This window comes from Acomys russatus, chromosome X (assembly GCF_903995435.1).
Source record: "Acomys russatus chromosome X, mAcoRus1.1, whole genome shotgun sequence".
NCBI lineage: Eukaryota > Metazoa > Chordata > Mammalia > Rodentia > Muridae > Acomys > Acomys russatus.
In genome coordinates this window covers 78377796-78397313 of record NC_067169.1, presented here as the reverse complement: position 1 = coordinate 78397313, position 19518 = coordinate 78377796, and the positions used below count along the sequence as shown (strand labels likewise).

Sequence of the window (19518 nt, the reverse complement as noted above, 5' to 3'; positions counted from 1 at the left end):
TACCTCCATCCATCTCCAATGAATATATCTACAGAACAGTCCCACACCTAATGCTCAGCGAACACTGCAGAAGAGATTGTGGAAAGATTGTAAGAGCTACAGAATCAGGAAGTTTGCAAAGTGAAATTGTGTCTCCTAGCAATGTCAGAAGCTACACCAATAAAGTCTCAGCAACATGACTGCCCAAAAGTGACTGGAACAATAATGACACCAATGAACATGCCAAAGAGGATGGGGAAAAGCCATGAGGCCTCATACAAATCAATGCTTTTATCAACCAATTATTTTTTTTATTTTCATTAAAAATGCTGGTTATTTATTGTAATTATGAAAATTCCCAAATATATAAATTATATTTGTATTAACATGCATTTATGAAGAAAGCAATGTTCAAATTTGTGTCAAAACTTGCAACAACCACTGTAAGCTTTGAGTGTGGCTTATGCATGCACATATGTTCACATGTGTGCTCACATATGGGACTGGATCAGCATGGGGAGGTCATAGGTTGATATTCTGTGTCTTTCTCTATTGTTTTCCACCAAGCATCTCTCAGTGACCCTGTAGCTCACAGATTGGGATGGGCTAACTGACCAGCAAGCTCCAGGGATCTTCTGCTGCCTTTGTCTACATTGTAACAGTACGTCTCTTCCTTATCAAACTCGAAAACTACCTGTCAAATAAAATATAACTTAAGTAAATTTCAACATTCATCTCTACCAAACTAACAGATCCATTGCAGCAATACAATGAACCATGAACCTGGTATCAGGGTCTGCTTAAGATTACAAGTTTCTTGCCCAATTTTTCCTTAAAAGAAATACCCAATGTATAAGATTAGCTAACTGCTGATTTTAACATTAGTATATCTAGTACCTGTATAGAGGTATTGGAGTTAGACATTTATATTGATGTACATACTAAAAATAAATTCAAGTTTACATGAATCATGTATCGTCCTTGCTTGTCTTCCTGTTTGCACATTGCTAAGGTGCTCTTCTGCTCAAACTTCTGTGAGTAAGCTAAACAAAAGGCATATATGTGGTGTGAAAGGACCACCATATATGTTAATTTGTCCAATTTATCATTTTATTAAAAAATGAAAAAGACCTTCAAATGTTTAATGAAAAAAAAAAAAAACCCAGAAGCCAAAGCCAGCTTAGTATATATGATGCTAAACCTTTGACCTTTATACTAGTTGGAAAAATTCAACCTCATATACTTCTCCATGAACTGTACAGTTATATACATAATTGTTGGAACAAATGTAATTAAATAGTGATGTATCCATATGGGGTAATATAATAAAATTATTCTCTTATTTTTGATTATCATACAAAATAACATATTTCCTTATGACATTTTATATATTTTTAGTATCCTCCCAACCTTTCATCTCCACAATTCTCTTGTCCCCCTACTCTATCTAAACCCTTCCACTGCCAGTATTCTCCAGTCCACTTTTACATCACATATGATCTGTTACCATGTCCACCTCTCTCTTTTAGAGCCTATTTACTCCTCTTATAGGTCCCTTTCTGGTAACTTGGCTTCCACATACACTCACCCCGCCCAACACATACATGTAAAACTTAGAAGCCAAGATTCCTTTGGGCATATACTTATTGCATATATACATGTATGCAATCTAACTTATTCAGCCATAAAGATAAAATACATTGTCTTGTTGAGCCTATCATGCCATATTTAATACACTTTAATTTCACCCATTTCCTGGCAAGTCTTGCCTTTTTGTTTCTCTTTATGGCTGAATAAATTAGATTGTATCCATTTTCATATCCCTTGATGGACATCTGGGCTGATTCCATTTCCTGCTATTGTGAAAAGAGCAGCAACAAATACGGATGTGTGGGATATAAAATCCTTTGGGGGATACACCCAGGAATAGTATAGTTGGGTGACAGAGCAGTTAAATTTTTGTGTTTTGAGAAGCTTCCATACAGATTTCCATCGTGGTTGCAGCAGCGCGCAGTATTCTTGGAATGATAATAATGTGTCATCACTGATGATGAAAACTCCAGTGTTACTCTTTGCTTAAATCACGGTATTCCCCTTTCCACTTTCATATCACCTGTTCTACATAAGTCATCCCAAGCCTCTCTCTTAAACCTACCTATAGATGCTACCCTTGGAGGTTATTGATTTTCCTGCAGTAGAAAAAATATATCAAGTCATAATTTAATCATGTACTTTTATATGTATAATATCTAACATATTTTGGACACATTTAAATTTTCTTATACTTCCACTATAAAGGAAACAAAGACACAGAGAGTGAAAGGAGGCATTTCTATAAAAAGTGTTTTTACAACTTGAGCACACGCTACTTTTACATAGGATTGGAAACATCGAGACAAAAGGTTACCCAGACACAATGGGAATTAGAAATGAAATTGTACTATGATGTCATCTCAGGTATAATAGATGGAATAAACTTAGAAAATGAGACTATCCAAGGACAAAGTTTGATTCCATTCTTTGCCAGCTATTTAAGCGTGAAAGGGTTCAGCAAGCTTCAGGGTTACACATTCTTCATCTGTAAAGAGCCTATGTTTGTATCATACACATTCCCAGATTATTGGCCATAGAATACAATAACATGTAAGAGAGTTTGTAAATGGGAAATTATACTATGAAAATTATTATTCCAGTAATTATTAAAAATGTAAACTTGCAACGAATTGTACATAATTAGCACCTAGTGGTAAGTATGCACACAGAACAAGCTTCATTCAGTGGGGAAATCATGCAAGCATTTTCAACATTCAATGGCAATGTTAACACATTATTTTTTTAAAGATGTAAACACGAAAACTTTTGAAGGGGAAACCGGGAAAGCCCCCTATTTCTCAGACATACAGGCCATTAAATGTGTTACAATGATTTACAGATGTATTCACTCTCCAAAAAAAAAAAAAAGTTGTTAGCCACTGTATTTCCACCATTTATGGCATCTAACAAATAATCATATTAGCTGTTTTTTCAGGAATCAAGCATGATTTACAAAAGATGGGGAAAAAAGTGTGCTTTTAAACATTCAGTGTGAACATGCACGAATGCTACACATAAAATAACGGGTTATTACGACACAAGTTCATTCAGGTTCTTGACAGTTTTAAACTACAATTCCTTAAGAACACAGATGTCTCTTTTCAGATGGGGGGGGGAGAGAGAGAGAGAGAGAGAGAGAGAGAGAGAGAGAGAGAGAGAGAGAGAGAGAGAGAGAGAGAGAGAGAGAGTTAGTTCTTCAAAAAGTCGTGGCTATTTCATAGGAATCTGGAAACGGGACAGACACCCGTCCTGATCCAGTCACTAGAGGCAGAATCCCAGCAATGGGAATAACTTGCCAGGACAGAGTCAAAGTGACATTCCTGTTTCCCTTGAGCCCGTGTCCGTCGTCAAAGAAGAAATACTTGCTTTTGACATCTTTCAGGTTCAGCTTGGGGTTCTCGCCTCGCAGAAGGATCTTGTCCCAGAGGACCACCTGGTTCACGGCGTTGCTCTTGGTGGAATATTCTGCCGACAGATAAAGGAAGAGCTGCTTGACGTTCCAGTCGAAGGTCTTCTCCAGGTCCGCAGAGATGTGGAACGTGATGAAGCCCAGGTCGCTTCTCTTTCTGGGTCCAGTGAAGTCTTCCACTTTTTTGAGCAGGATCCTGGAGACATGCAGGCGCACTGGCGCGCTCCTGTCTTTGAAGGCGGTGGTGAGGATGCAGCCCAAGGTGAGCGCCGCCATGACGCTCAGCGTGAAGGCGAACAGCGAGTTCGCCCGCGACAGCAGGGTGTTCATCTTGCTGGATCAACGTGCGGCTCGCTCCACGCGGGCTCCACGGGCGGGCGCTGGCTGGGCAAGGCGTGCTGTGCTGCCGTGTGCCGGCCTTCCCGCTGTCTTCCTCTGGCTCGCGCGGAATGCTGGGCGCGCGCGCACGCGTCCCCGGAGCGCGCACCTCCCGCGATGCCTTCCCGCCGCCTCACACCCGCCCCCGCCCCCCGCAACCCCTCCCCCCCGTCAAGTCGCTGGTTAACCCTACAACCACTGCCTGCTGATCATCTAAGGCGCTTGGAGCATCTGATAGAAAACAGCAGTGGGGCTGAATAATACTCCCAGGGAACCTTAAACTGCTTCATCCCACACATCCTCAGTCACTGAAGGTCCCATCTACACCCGCCCCCTCCCAACACACACACACACACACACACACACACACACACACACACACACACACACACACACACAAAGCCCTGTCCAGGGAACCCTCTCCCCCTCTGCACAGGGCTGCATCATGGCTTCCATACATCCTAGCCCCTCCCCTGGCCTTCTGCAACAGGCTCCTGGTGACTGTCCTCCCCCACACTCCAGCCCATCCTGCCTCTCTGCACTCCATTCTCTACACAGAGACCAGCCAGCACCCCCTCCCCCTACACCCCCTCTCCCACATACAGCTTTAGTATGAAATGTGGCCCAGACTGTGCCCTGCATCTGCTCTTTCCCCCTCACCCTCTCCCAGCCTGCTTGGTGTCTGCCAGGAGCCAGCCACTGGGCTTGTCCTCTGCTCCTGGACCAACTGGAGCACACAGTGCAAGCACACCAAGACATGGCCTGCCCATGCCTGGCTCCTTGTTTTCGGGACTCAGTTCTAAAGCCGCTGCTTCCAGGAAAGGCCTTCACTGGCAACTCTGTGTGTAATAATCCCCTGTTGAAGGTGTTTTCTGTTTATTTTCTTCAAACAAATTCCTACATAACGTGCCTGGTTAGTGGTTTTCTTGCTCAGTTTTGCCAATCTACAATGATAAATCCAAGGCCCCTTCCCTGTCTTGCTCTTTCTGCTGCTTTCCCACCGCCTAGACTAGATTATATATAATAATATATAATATATTATTATATAATATATAATATATAACATAATAACATATATATTATGTAATAACATATAATATTATATAATATATTATATATAATATATTATATAATATATAATCACTGAATATTATAAATAAATTGAATGAATTACTGACACTCTAGAGAAGCTAGGAAATTTACGACCTGGAACAATAAAATAATATACCAAATGATTGAAAATATTGCCGGACATGGTGGCGCACGCCTTTAATCCCAGCACTCGGGAGGCAGAGGCAGGCCGATTGCAGTGAGTTCGAGGCCAGCCTGGTCTACAAAGGGAGTCCAGGACAGCCAAGGATACACAAAGAAACCTTGTCTTGAAAAAACAAAACAAAACAAAAACAAATTAAAAGATCGTGCTGCAAATAGACACAGGTGCTTTTCAAAGTTCAATGGGTATCAGAATCAGCTGGAATTTCCCCACCTTATTTCCATGTTTTTAATTCAAAAGACTTGGACTGGACCCAAATATATAAAGTTTAATAAGCAACAGCAGGAGATTTTCTTCAATGGTTTAATCCAACTAATTTAATAGTACCAAGTAGAGTTCTGAGACAACTGGAAGGTCTTTATTGATGTAATAGATCCATGTGCCCTGGTCACATAACCCACCTGAGAACACAGGGTTCCTCCCTACCTGGGGTCATGGAACTCTAGAGGGTAGTCATGTTCATTAGGAGGATTGGTATTCTGATCCTTTGGTTAGATGAGGCTGGTTCCAGGCAGTTGCTTACCCAGTGCTTTCATGATGGAACTGTAATGTCTACACTACTATGCCTTTAACATGCCTCCTAAAGTTGCCACTTCGCTGGCTTCTTCTGTATAATCCCCTGATTGCTGGTAGCAGAATCTTCGCCCTTCACCTGCTGATACAGTTACTTTAAAGAAATCCCTGGTCCTTTCTTTCATCTGAGACAACATGGCGATTTCCCACATAGGACCACAATTCCAGATCATTTCATGTGGTTCAGATATGTTTGGCATTGTTACTTGCTTATGTGGAGGAGACCAGTGGAAAGGTAGTGTCTTACTAAAAGTGTCTCCATTATGGGGACTGAATCTCTCCAGGAACCTATCCAACTAATTCTACATCAGACTTGTTTCTTCACTCTGAGCCTCGGTGCATATTAAACACATTTCTCTGGTGTTATAGTAAAAGACAGAGGAAGGTAGAAAGAAAGCATATGGAATAGAGATGAAAACAAGCAGGTGTGAAAGGCAAACTCAATTTGCTGGGAGCTGTGTAATGATGCTTTTTCTCTTCCCAGCTTTACCCTACAACTCCTCCTACACGCTAAACAGTGGAACTGAGACTCACCTAACAGATATGTGGGTTTATTGCTATTTACTATGAGGCCAGTTCATGATGCTGTCAGAGGTATTACTTTGACTGAATAAAGGAGGCAAAGTGCAGAGATGGCCTATATGCTAAGGAGTAGCTACATACCATACGATGTGGGTTGCTATTTTTAGTCTTTTTGTTTTGTTTTTTGTTTGTTGTTTGTTTGTTTGTTTGTTTTACAAGACAGGGTTTCTCTGTGTAGACTTGGCTGTCCTGAACTCACTTTGTAGACCAGGCTGGCCTCGAACTCACAGCCATCCGCCTACCTCTGCTGCTGGGACTACAGGTGAGCACCATCACCACAAAGCTATCTTCTGAGGTAGGTAACATTACTCCCTTTGTGCAAATGAGGAGATAATTTTAGAAAGCATAGTATATGCTCAAGGAATTCTGGGAAAATATCGACTGAATACTGAAACCATCTTGAAGGGGAATTTATTGGCTAAATTGTGGAAATTTTTAGCGTATATGTGTGTATACATACATATACACACATATATATATGCAATAATAACAAAATGTGGTAACTTCTGAGAAAAATGTGATTGATTCAGATTGATTCAAACATATTATAAACTAATAAATGGGCAAGAAAATCTCTCCCATATCTCAAATGTCAAGCAATAATTTTAGAAGGAAAAACAGAATTAGAAAAAAATGCATGACAACACCATAGTGATAAGTGATTCAGACAAAAATCATAAACGGAAGCATACTTGGTATCAGTTTCCACAGCAGGCATTGAGTGAGTCATCATGGTAACCACACTGGCCAAGGAAAACTGGAAAAACAACAGTGACACGAATCTTATTTCTAATATGTGCTAGGATCTGAGTAAAAATGTCCTGACTGGTTTAATTAATTTTAAGTATTCCTCATGCTCATTCCTAGCAGCTCCAGCAACATAAATATACATACATTCATATGGTAAGAAATGTGTGTGTGTGTATGTGTGTATGTGTGTGTGTGTATCCACTTCTTCCCTTCTTTCTCACCACTCAAGATCCCAGGAATACAGTATGGTGAATTTATGAGAGGCAAAGAAGTAAAATCACACCTTTCAGCAGATTCATTTTGAAGCTACTTACTATGTTCTGTCAACAAGCTAGATTTTCATATACTGTCGACATATAAAAATTGACATTTTGATCCTTAGATACTGAATATTTTCTCTGAGTTCTTAAGGCATATGTGCAAGTACAGGAAATGCATGTTAGGCAGGAAAGTATTTTTTACAAGCTAGAATTGTGCTTGTAACCAATTTTTAAAATGTATTTTATTAATTTATTCATATTACATCTCAATTGTTATCCCACCCCTTGTATCCTCTCATTCCCGCTTTCCTCCTACTCCCCTCCCCTATGACTGTGACTGAGGGGGACCTCCTCTCCCTGTATATGCTCATAGGGTATCAAGTCTCTTCTTGGTAGCCTGCTATCCTTCCTCTGAGTGCCACCAGGCCTCCCCATCCAGGTGACGTGGTCAAATGTGAGGCACCAGAGTTCATGTGAAAGTCGGTCCCCACTCTCCACTCAACCATGGAGAATTTCCTGTCCATTGGCTAGATCTGGGTAGGGGTTCAAAGTTTATTGCACCTAACTTCTAACCAATTTTTGTCTCAACAGATACCATTATATATTTAATCATTGAAATTTTGAGGAATATACAATAACCTATATTTGTATAATACTGTCATTTATAAATCACCACAAAATATGAAGTATTTGTGGGGATAATCCATCAGCAAGAAATTATGTTTGTATATTAAATACTATAAAATGTTGCTTCAATGATGAAGAACCCAGTCAATTGGAAGGCACATAGGTCAGAAGACTTGATTATTTATTTATATGTTAATTTCCCCAAATCTAATATAAAGCCTCACTGTAATCCCAATAAAAATTACTATTCTCCATTCTTGATATCATCCTCCATTTAAAGGTGCTTCAATCATAAACAAATTCCTGCCTCTCTATGTAATGTGTCTTCTCTGTCATGACAATCACTTTCCTGATTCCTGTACTTTCAAGGATAACACAGACTTGCTCAATGTAAGTCCTCATCCCTCAAAACTCTTGGAAAAAGTCTGTTCTCAGCAAGCAATTTTTCTTGGGTATAGGCTTGCTTTTTAAAGCTTTTTTATTTGGGTTCTTGTATTTACCACCCTTCTCCACCCAATCTCTTCCACCACCACTACCCCACCTCCATCAACACTAGGTAAGCAGGAAAGTAGGTTAGAGGGGAAATGGGATGTAGACCTCTTTAAAATATTTCTTTCTCATTAGGGTCCTTGGGTTCCTAGGGTCAAGTTCAAACTTCTTCAGCAGAATATACAGTAATCCAACAATCCAGAAGCAATCCAGGAGCAATCCAGCAGCAAACCACCAACAAACCACCGACAATCTAGCAATCCAGCAATAGCAAACAAGAAACCCAGCAATAGCAAATGCAGCATCAGGAAACAGCAACAGCAAGAACCAGTAGCGGGGTGGGGGGGCGGCAGCAGTTGCTACAGACTCTCTCAGGGCTCTCCCATTTATATCCTCTCAAGAGTTCCCAGAATTAAACTATCTGCAGCTGGCAAAAATCATGCCTCTGCCGGAGCATGAGACACATTATAGTTACCTATTGTGGACAACCTGAAGTAGCTCCGTATCCCACATCTGGGATTAATACAAACACATATTCACATAACATAACTGGGTTTTTTAAGATTCCAAAGTTCTCACTACATACAGGTCTTAGAGCAGACTCCCAGCCCTCTTTCCTCTTTCCTTCTTAACATCAAGTCAGATGCCATGCTATAAACATTCATTTATACATGTTTGGTTCACATCTTCTTCCTACAGTCTTGCTTTATATTGCTTGTAATTTCAAATTCTCAAAATATAATTTCACATTTGAGCTCTAAGACAATAAAGACATACAAAAATTATCTATGGAAAGCAACACATTCATCTACTCTGTGCTAGTGACACTAGAGGGAGGCTGCAGAGATGGTACAGCAGTTAACAGCAATTGCTGCTTTTACAGGAAATTTGGATTGGTTCCCAGTGACCACATGGAAGTTCACAACCACCCATAATTTCACTTCCAGGGAGGGGATGTTATCTTGTGGATTTTTTGGGCACCAGGCACATACACGGTGCACATATATGCATGGTGGAATTCACATAAGATAGAAAAATAAATATTTGCCAAAAGGTAATATTGGAGAGAGCTGGTGCCTGGGTCAGAAGGAAATATGTCTTTTATTAATAAGACCTGAAAGTGGAAAATGTATTGATCTTATTATGTTGCACTGGGACAGTCAAAGAAATGAATCTCCTATCTGAAGGAGTCTTGCTTATATGTGCCCAAATAAAGCAGCTTACTTGTAAGGTTGTTCTTAAAGCAAATGATGGACAATGTTTCAGAAATATGTTTTCAAACACACTTCTCATTACAAACTTAAAAATACTTATTCAGATTGAATATTAACCATGCTACCTCCTTGAGTGATAGCTTTTTAAGATGCTCATGGAACCCTCAGGGGTAGAAAACTGAGTACTATTCCATATCAAGCCAGGGGAGATCTGTGGATAAGTCATACTTTTGAGAATCCAGCAATGAGATGGCATGTTCTACTTGAATGGATGAATATATGGAGAAAGATCAAGGAGCCTAAATGAACCAAGGCAGCTAGGGAAAGTGTCAGCAAATCCTAGACGAGTGAAGATGGATGAGTGATAATGATAAGAATCTATAATAGCGGAATCTGGGTGGGGTCGGGGGAGAGATTCCATAAGGTCTTCTTTGTCATAGATAATGAATATTAAATTTAGTCTGTTTGAACTCAATAATGGCCCACTTCATGATTCATATCACCTGAATAATTCTATACTTTGAAAATAAAACCAGTTAGACTTTATGTATATCCTCCATCTTCCTCAAATGGAAAATGTGAACCATAAATGCATATAGTTCTGAGGGATGGTACATTAATGCAATCTTCATATAAACATTTGGCTAAACATACAAGTGAAGCAAACAAGTTATCTGTTACTTTATCCATCTTAAATGCAGAATGCAGAGAGTCACTGCGAGTTGACTCCATATCACTCTCATTTCTTAAAACAAACAAAAAAATGTGCAAACAGTTATATGTGCACAGTTTTCTCACAGTGAAATTCTAGATTTTGGAAACTTTCACCACCCTTAGATGCCTATAGCCTAAACAGAGAAGAAACTTGGTAAAGCAGTCTTACTTTGAAAAAGTAATTCACTCCATCTTGCAGACAACGCCCAGGTGCTACCAGCAGGAATTTTCTTGAAAGGGGACTCATTATGCAATTTTGCACAAGTATTCCACTATACTGGCTCAGCAGGTAGCTTCTTCACAAACCAGACTTGATTCAGTGGAATGACTTTCACATAGCTGCCCCACTCCTGAGAACATGGCACCGTGGAGGTCAGGGGTTGTTGTGATTGTGTGTGTGTGCGTGCATGTGCGTGTGTGTAAGGTGCTGCAATCAATAGCTGAGAAATGGGGACAATGCCCTCTGATAGAGCAAATGGCCAGGCCCATGTGGCTTCATTAAGGTGTTATGACTTAAGGCTTTTGTCACTGTGACTTCTACCGTCCCCATCCTAGTGCTGTTCTTGAGCATCTGTTGCTAACACGGCAGAAAAAGAAACATGTAATTTCACTATTATTGTGCTCACAGAGAGATTTTGAGAAGGTTTTAACCAATGTTTGTAGCGTTCTGTGTATCACTTCTGTGCTGGTTAGTTTTATATCAGCTTGACACAAGCTAGAGCTATTTGAGAGAAGGGAATCTCAGTTGAGAAAATGTATTCGTAATATTGGGCTGTAAGTCATTTTCTTAATTAGTATTTGATGGGAGGAGGCCCAGTCCATTGTGGGTAGTGCCATCTCAAGGCTGGTGGTCCTGGATTCTACAAGGAAGAAGGCTGAGCAAGCCATGAGGTGCAAGCCAATAAGCAGCACCGCTCTAAGGCCTCTGCATCAGCTCCTGCCCTGCTTGAGTTCCAGTCTTGAATTCCTTTAATGATGAATAGTGATGTGGAAACATTGGCCAAATAAACCCTTTTATCCACAAACTTGTTTTTGGTTATGCTGTTTCATCACAGCAATAGTGACCCTAACTAAGACAACATCTTTGTATTTTGTTCTTATGTTGCTATGATAAAAGAGGTTTGAACAATAATGGCCCCCGTATGCATATATATTTGAATACTTGGTTAGAAGTTGATAGAACTGTTTGGGAAGTATTAGGAGGTGTAGCCATGTAGCGTGTCACTGGGGGTGAGCTTTGATGTTTAAAGGGCCCATGCCCCCCCTCTGCCTCATGGTTGTAGAACAGATATAACAGATATAAGCACTCAGGTACTGCTACAATACTATGCCTGCCTGTCCTGTTGTTATACTCTACTCCCCATCATGGTGATCACGGATTCTACTACCCTCTTGAACTATGCGTCTCAATTATTACATTCTTTTGTCTATAATTTGCTTGCTCACAGTGCTTTATCATAGCAGCAGAACGGTAACTAAATATAGGAGGAAAGGGTACATTTGGTTTATGTTTCCATTCATGGTCCATCATTGAGGGAAGTCACAGAAAGAACTCAAGAGGAACTGTGGAAGGACATGGCTTAATGGCTCGGGTTCTAGCTCAGGTTCAGTTTATTGTCTTATGTAGCTCAGGCCCACCTGCCTAGGGATGGTATTGCCTGCAGTAGGCTTGGCCCTCCTACATCGTCACCAATTAAGGTTGTTCCCCACATACATGACTACAAACCAATCTGATCTGATCAAGGCAAGTCTTCATTTGAGGCTCCCTTTTCTCAGGTGACTCCAGATTGTGTTGAGTTGACATTAAAAATTAACTGTGGGGTAGAGGTTAAGAGCACTGACTACTCTTCAAAAGAACCTCAGTTCAATCCGCAGCATCACATGATGTTTTACAACCATCTGTCACTACATTACTAGGGTGATATGGTGCCCTCTTCCAGTCTTTGTAGACACCAGGCATGCATGTGGTGCACAGACATACATGCAGACTAAAATATATACATGCATAAAATAATTTAAAATTTCAAAAATAAAAATCAATAAGAAAATTTTTAAACTTGCCAGGTGGTAGTGGCACATGCCTGTAATCCCAGCATTCGGAGAGGCAGGTGCAGGTGGATCTCCGTGAGTTCGAGGCCAGCCTGGTCTACAAAGTGAGCCCGGGACAGCCAAGGCTACACAGAGAAACCCTGTCTCAAAAAACAAGAAAATAAATAAATAAATAAATAAATAAATATGCACCAGGACAACCTCACTTCTAAGGCACACACCTCTTGGTTCTGGCCTAGTCTCATTCTTCTTTATTTCTATGATCGTCTTAGCTAAGAGAACTTTTGCCTGACTCCATACACAACTTATTACTGTTTAATCTAATTCCTGGTGAGCACTACATTGCAAAGACTTATATTAACACCCTGGCCAGTGCTCTCTCTATAGGCATATATAGCTGTAGGTAATGTGGGGGGTAGGGTCAGGGATCTGATACCACACTTGTGAGTGGAGATGACCACAGTAACAGCAGTAACATAACTTTGCCTATATCCTCACTCCTAAGGATCCCCTATGTATGTCATTGCTATACATTTTCCTATCACTTCCTGACAAGACTGTGTAAAACCACCATAAAGGAAATAAGTGAAAGTCCTGCCTTGTCTTCCTATGAAATTCCAGAACATGTTTCTAGAATATACTCAGAAGACAAGTACTTCAAATCCCTTACTATTACTGAAGTATCCAGTACCAGCAACCCCTACCAGCACCAGTGTCAGTTATCAATAGAACCTGAGGAAACCCACATCATGCCACCATTCTCACCGCGTCACACACTGTGATCTACCACATATGTCTGAATTTCTGGAGTGTCCTTACTCTTGGGCAGCCAAGATACAGCTGGTATTTCTAACTTTAAATAAACACTAGTTACAGAAGAGGAAACTTCAGGAATGGATGACTTCGCTGCTGATTGTAATGACATCTTTAAAGGCTAATGCCAAAATTTCTTAAAATATTCCACAGAGTTGACAGAGAAGGAACTCTCCCAAAACTCATTCTATGAAGCTAGCATCACCATATCACCCAAACTTGAAAAGGGTATGATAGCAACAAAAAGAAAACAACAGGTTAATATCACTGACAAACATAATGCAAAAACAATGCACAAGATAATGACATATGTATAAATATGAGCCTGAGTATGTTGACACAAGAAACTGGGTTTATCTCATTCTTGCAGAGTTGTTTTATAGTAACTGAGAGAACTGACAGTGTCCATGTCATGGAGTGAACCTACAATGGCCTTTCAAATGTCAGGGGTGTCTGAGTGACGGGGCTAAGACAGGTATCAAAAAAACTCATTTGTCATCGTTTCTCTCCAAATAAGAACACTTGACATCTGGGATGGCAGTGTATATGCCTTTGAGGTGCCTTGGGTTCATAACTTTAAAGGCAAAAGGTGATATCTATTCTTTGGTATCTCAATCTATTCCACAGTATAGCTCAAAAAAGGATATATTGTGATTCCTTGGGAACCCACTGGCTACACGGGCCAAGGAAGCAGGTGGGCTATCTTCAAAGCTTTGCTCTCCCTCCTCTCTTCCAAATCCAATCCCCTAATCTCATTCTCAGTCTGTAGCAGGCCTCCCCATCCCTCTGTCCCCATCTCCAGTGGCTCACACAGATCCTCTCCTGCAGCCTTCCTTATCATTCCATCCTTTTGTCTCAGCAGCCAGCTCCTCACAGGCATTTCCTAGGAACCCACCAGCCACCCCAGCCAGGGAAGCAGACAGTCCAGGGAAGCAGGTAGGAGAGCTTCATTCTCCCTCCTCTCCCCCATATCCAACCACCCTCCCCACCCCCCCACCCCCCAGTCTCATTGCTAGCTCTGCAGCAGCCGCCGACCCCCTGTGGCCTATCCTTACTCTCTGGCCCTATTTCCCCCCCCCCCCCGGGACTAAGCAGATCCTGGTGGCATACCATGCTCTCCTCCTTCCTGTGGACCCCCTTAGCTCCCCACCCCCCACTTCTAGCGCATCTCTCTCTGTTAGCTCTCAATACCAAGAAAAACATTTTATCTGGATTCCCCAGTGGCTACCTGGCAGGATCTCAGAAGCATTCCGTACCAAGCAACCCACAGCCACCACATTCTCCTAAGAACAGAGAGGCAAACAGAAACCAAGGAACAAAACACCCACCCAACAAAGGCAAGACTAGATATTCACACTTAGAATTACAATCATGCCAAACCCGGATGCTTAGACACCAGCATAAAAACACAACCAATAACAGCCAGAACAATATGTCTCCACTAGAACCCAGCAATGCCACTACACTAGGCCCTGAGAGATGCAATTTAGATGAAGCACAAGACTCCAAAACAGCTATTGTGAATATGTTAGAGGTATCATGAGTATGTTAGAGGTATTTATTATTCATATATAAGAAAAATAATATATGCATTAAAGAAATCTATGAAAACACAAACAGTGGAAGGAAATAAAGAACACAGTTCAAGACACAAAAGTGGAATTAGAACCCATAAAGAAAACCCAAACTGAAGACAAACTGGAAATGAAACTTTAGGAACTCAACCAGGAACCCGACAGGCAAGCTTCCCCAACAGAATACAAGGGATGGAAGGTCCAATCTCAGGCACTGAAGACAGGATAGAAGAAATAGATACCTTGGTCAAAGAAAATGCTAAGTCAACAAAACAGAAAAACAAAGTACAATTGTTACCTGTTGCTCTGATTAGCTGATCAGTTTTTCTTTTTCTTTTTGTTATTTTGTCAACTTGACCCAAGCTAAAGTTATCTAGGAAGAGGAGCCTCAGTTAGGAAAATGCCTCCATCAGATGTCTCTAGACAAGACTGTGTGGCATTTTCTTGATTGATGACTGATTTGGTAAGGCCAAATCAGTTTGGGGTGATGCTACCTGTGGGCAGGTTGTCCTGGGGTATATGAGAAGCTCACATGGGTCTGCACCAGATGGAGTATTGGAGCTGAAAGGAGAAGTGGACACATGTGTTCCTAACACAGAAGCAATCTTCAACTGATAGCTATTTGCAAATGAAAATTTAGTTTGCTACATGCAAATGAAAATGTGCTTTCCTCCAAGGGGGTTTCTCTGGGCAAACAAACTACTTTTAAGGGCAGGCAACATGCAGAGCAGTGAATGGCCAACAAAACATGAAACTCAGAGGCATCCTTGGAAGTGTCTTGTCTCATAACATTGTGTCAAGAGTTTTGTAAAAATATTTTTATAATTTTTAAATTTTTATCTTATTCTATATTTCATTTATGTAGTTTTTCTTCTGTCTCTTTACACTAGACATCCTTTTTGTACATGTTATGGGTTCCAATTTAGTGTTTTTACAGGATTCTGGAGTGTGCAAACAAGTCTCTGATTCTCATGCCTTCTCTTTGGCTCTTTTCCTTCTGTTTGTTCCATCCCAATGTGGTAGTTTTTCTTTTGTCCTATATTTTATATTTTATTTCATTATTATTCCTTGAAGGCTCTTTGTTTCCTAATGAGAAACAGAAGGGGTGGATCTGGGTGGGAAAAAATGCGGGGGGCAACTAGGAATAGAGAGGGGAAGCTGTAATCAGGGTATATTGTGTGAGGGAAAAATCTATTCTCAATAAAAAAAGAAAGGTAGTTGAGTAAGCTATGAGTGAGCAAGCCACTAAGTAGCACTCTTCCATGGTCTGAGCTTCCTTTCCTGACTCCACATTCCTGTGTTCCTGTTCTGACCTCTCAGGATAACGAACAAGATGTGAGCTGAAATGAACCCTTCCTCCCCAAGCTGCTTTTGGTCAGAGTGTCCTATCACAGCAACAGAAACCTAACTAGGACATTACCTAGCTGCAACACGGGTATGTGTATGAACTGCCCTAGAGAACTCAGCAGCTGGGCACGGTGTGAAGGCAAGGTACAGTGTTGCCCACTGGCTGCTTCCCTGCTGTTCAGTGTGTTCAAATCTTTACAGGAACATACAGCACTCATCCCGCATTCACCCATGGAGGGAAGTTTACTTCCCAAATAACAAATGCTAAGCATCGCCTGTGTCAATATAGAAAAAGTCTATGGTACATAAGAAATTTCTGTTAACATATGTTGATAGTACCAGTATTCCTGTACTCAGGAAAGCATATGATATTTATATTGAATTTATGTTTGCTTTGTAAGTTTAATTTAATTTAACTTGTTTTGAGATTGTAATACATCAGTTCCCCCTTCCTTTTTCTCCCTCCAAACTCTCCCATAAATCCCTCCTTGGCCTTTTTTCTAGTTCGTAGTTTCTTTGTCCTTAACTGATGGGATGTGTGTGTGTGTGTGTGTGTGTGTGTGTGTGTGTGTGTGTGTGTGTGTGTTTGTGTTTGTGTTGCATGCAATCTGCTGGGTCTGTACAATGTTACTTGCATTTGTGTTTTCAGGGCTGATTTTTACTATAAAAATGTGTAAATATATATGGCACAAATATTGTGGCAGCATGCACAGGGCCTGTACATATCTAAGCCAGATGGGATCCTAGCTTTGAGAGGGGAAGTGGACATAAGCCCTCATTCCTAACCTAGAAGCTATCTCTAGTTGACAGTTGCTTACTGTCAGAATTAGTTCTATCCAGTGCAGTCTCGCTGGGGATATGAATCACACTCAAGGCCCCATGCCTAGCAGTAGACAGACAAACACAAAATAAAACAAATGGTATTGGGGCTGGGATTGTTGTTGTTTTGGTTTATTTGTTTATTTTATTTTGTTTTGTTTGTCTCATAATGCTTTGTCTGGGCTTCCCACCCCTGACACAGGTGTTCAGCTTATATATTAGGAGTTCTAATTTTGTGCCTTTATGGGATTTTTTGTGTGCATTTGTGTCTCTGCATCTAAATATATTCCATGTATTGTTTTCTTTGACCCTCTTTTTTCTGTTCATTTGTTTTGTCTTATTTAGCTTTGTTTGTTTTTATCTTATTTTATTGTATTTTTTTATTTAATTTTTTTTTAACTTAGACGCATATTTGTTTTCTAATGAGAGAAAACAAAAAGAACGTGGATTTGGGTAGTTAAGGAGGTGGGGAGGACTGGGGAGGAGGTGGGGGAGAAGAAATATAATCAGAGTATGAAAAAGTCTATTTTCAATTAAAAACTGTGTAAATGAAAAAGATCACAAACTGATATTAGCTAGACCCATGTATGTGCACCTCAATAAATTTCAGTGGAGTAGCCATTAAGAAGCTGTGGAGCTTTACATTGGATTTTGCATGTTTAATATGAAATATATTTTTATGTATTTTTCCACCACCAAAAAAGAAAGATCCATGACAGAATTAGAACTAGAAAAACAATTAAATTTAAGTCTTGTTTTATAAGTCATGTCCACTAACTGTATTCAGTCCTTCATCATCTTCTCATATTAATCCATTCTTCTTCTATTTTCTACATGTTGAACTGTGCCCTCAAGAACATTTTCTTACACATATACAGATATTATTGGCTAGCTTCTCATATGGAGAATTTGTGGTTTTTATTTTTCTTTCTTTCTGAAGTTGTATGACCTGGGTTAATAGTACATATTCTAAATCTATCCATTTTCCTGGTACATTTCTGGTTTTTTTCTTAATTTTTTTTTTTTTTTTGTTTTTTCGAGACAGGGTTTCTCTGTGTAGCCTTGGCCATCCTGGACTCACTTTGTAGACCTGGCTGGCCTCAAATTCACAGCGATCCGCCTGCCTCTGCCTCCTGCGTGCTGGGATTAAAGGCGTGCGCCACCACGCCCGGTTTTCTGGTACATTTTTAATCACATTTTTCCTTAGAGCTGGGTAGTATTCACATGCACACACACACATACACACACACACACATATATGTATATATAATTTCATTAACAATTCATCTGGTGGTTGACAACTGGGTTGATGCTAATTCTTTGCTATAGAGAATAAAGTAGCAATAAACAGAGGGATGCAAATATCTCTATGGTAAGATATGGAATTATCTGGCCATATACCCCATAATGCAACAGCCATATATCCCATAGTGCAACAGCTAAGTCATGTAGTTCAATTTTAATTTTTTGATAAATCTTCAAACTGATTTCCATAATGGCTGAATTAATTTGCACCCCCACCAACAGAGAATACAGGTTCCTCTCTATATATCCTCTCAATAATAGTCATTTTGACTTGTATACTGTGGTATCCCAACGTCATCTTAATTTGCATTTCTCTGGTAGCTAGGGATATTTAACCCTTTTGGATATAGCTGTTGACCCTTTGTGTTTCTTTTTAGGAAAACAATTTATTCCATTCATTTGCCTGTTTGTTGTTTGGTAGTTTTGGTTCCTTGCCATTTAATTCCTTCAATTATTTGTGAGAAAAAATGTTGGGGTTCTGATTTCTCATGTTTCAGTGGCCACTAAAAAGCCTAGAATCTGTACTGCTGTTGTCCCAGAGATTACTTTGGTACTGTAGTTCTACCCACAGTGCCCCAGATAGTACATAGACTTCAGTGGATTTGAGGTTTGTGTCCTGCCTCTGGTAAGCTCATAGAATCCAAGGGGTGACTAAAGTTTTGAGGTCATCTGCACATCTAGGTGCTCAGTGTCCAGATCCACCCTTCGTTCTGTAGGTACAAAGTCAAGATGGGATCATTTAATCAACTCATTCCACAGTGAACACCAAGTCCCACCAGTCCCACAGTTTAATTCCATGCAGATATTCCTCTTAGAAGACTCACAGAAAACAGAATGTTCCAACATTCTAAGAGATGTATAACAAAGCAACACAAAGAATATGGCACAACCATAACTCATGATGTGGCCTTGCACCAACCAAATACATGGAATGAAGAATTAGAGGTAAGTGAAATGTCTGAGAAAGAATTTAGAGTTTTACTGTTTAAAATAATTAGTTATCATATGGAAGAATCAAACAAAGCAGTTCAGAAATTAAGGAAATCTATCCAAGATCTTGGCAAAACAGTTTCTAAAGTAAATATAACAATTAATCAACTAGAAGAGAAAGTTTAAAATATGGAGAAAATTTTAGTAAGGAGATTGAAACATTGAAAAACAAACAGAAATGTGTGCAGTGAAGGAGATGATTAACCAAACAACATCTTATATTATCATTAATAGATAATAGATATTAGCAGACAAGACAATGCAGAAGAGTAAATTTTAG

At 40.1% G+C, this 19518-nt stretch overlaps 1 protein-coding gene across 1 annotated transcript; it reads right to left on the bottom strand.

Moving 5' to 3' along the window:
• Nucleotides 1-3256: 3256 nt before the first annotated feature.
• LOC127184936 (signal peptidase complex subunit 3) lies at nucleotides 3257-3959 on the bottom strand. The gene has a single exon (XM_051141398.1). The coding sequence runs from the start codon at nucleotides 3809-3811 to the stop codon at nucleotides 3269-3271; it is 543 nt and encodes a 180-aa protein (XP_050997355.1). The 5' UTR covers nucleotides 3812-3959; the 3' UTR covers nucleotides 3257-3268.
• Nucleotides 3960-19518: the final 15559 nt, after the last annotated feature.

What these genes read in the sequence shown, in the direction of transcription:
- LOC127184936 (XM_051141398.1), bottom strand. Translation starts at nt 3,811, where the DNA reads ATGAACACCCTGCTGTCGCGGGCGAACTCGCTGTTCGCCTTCACGCTG.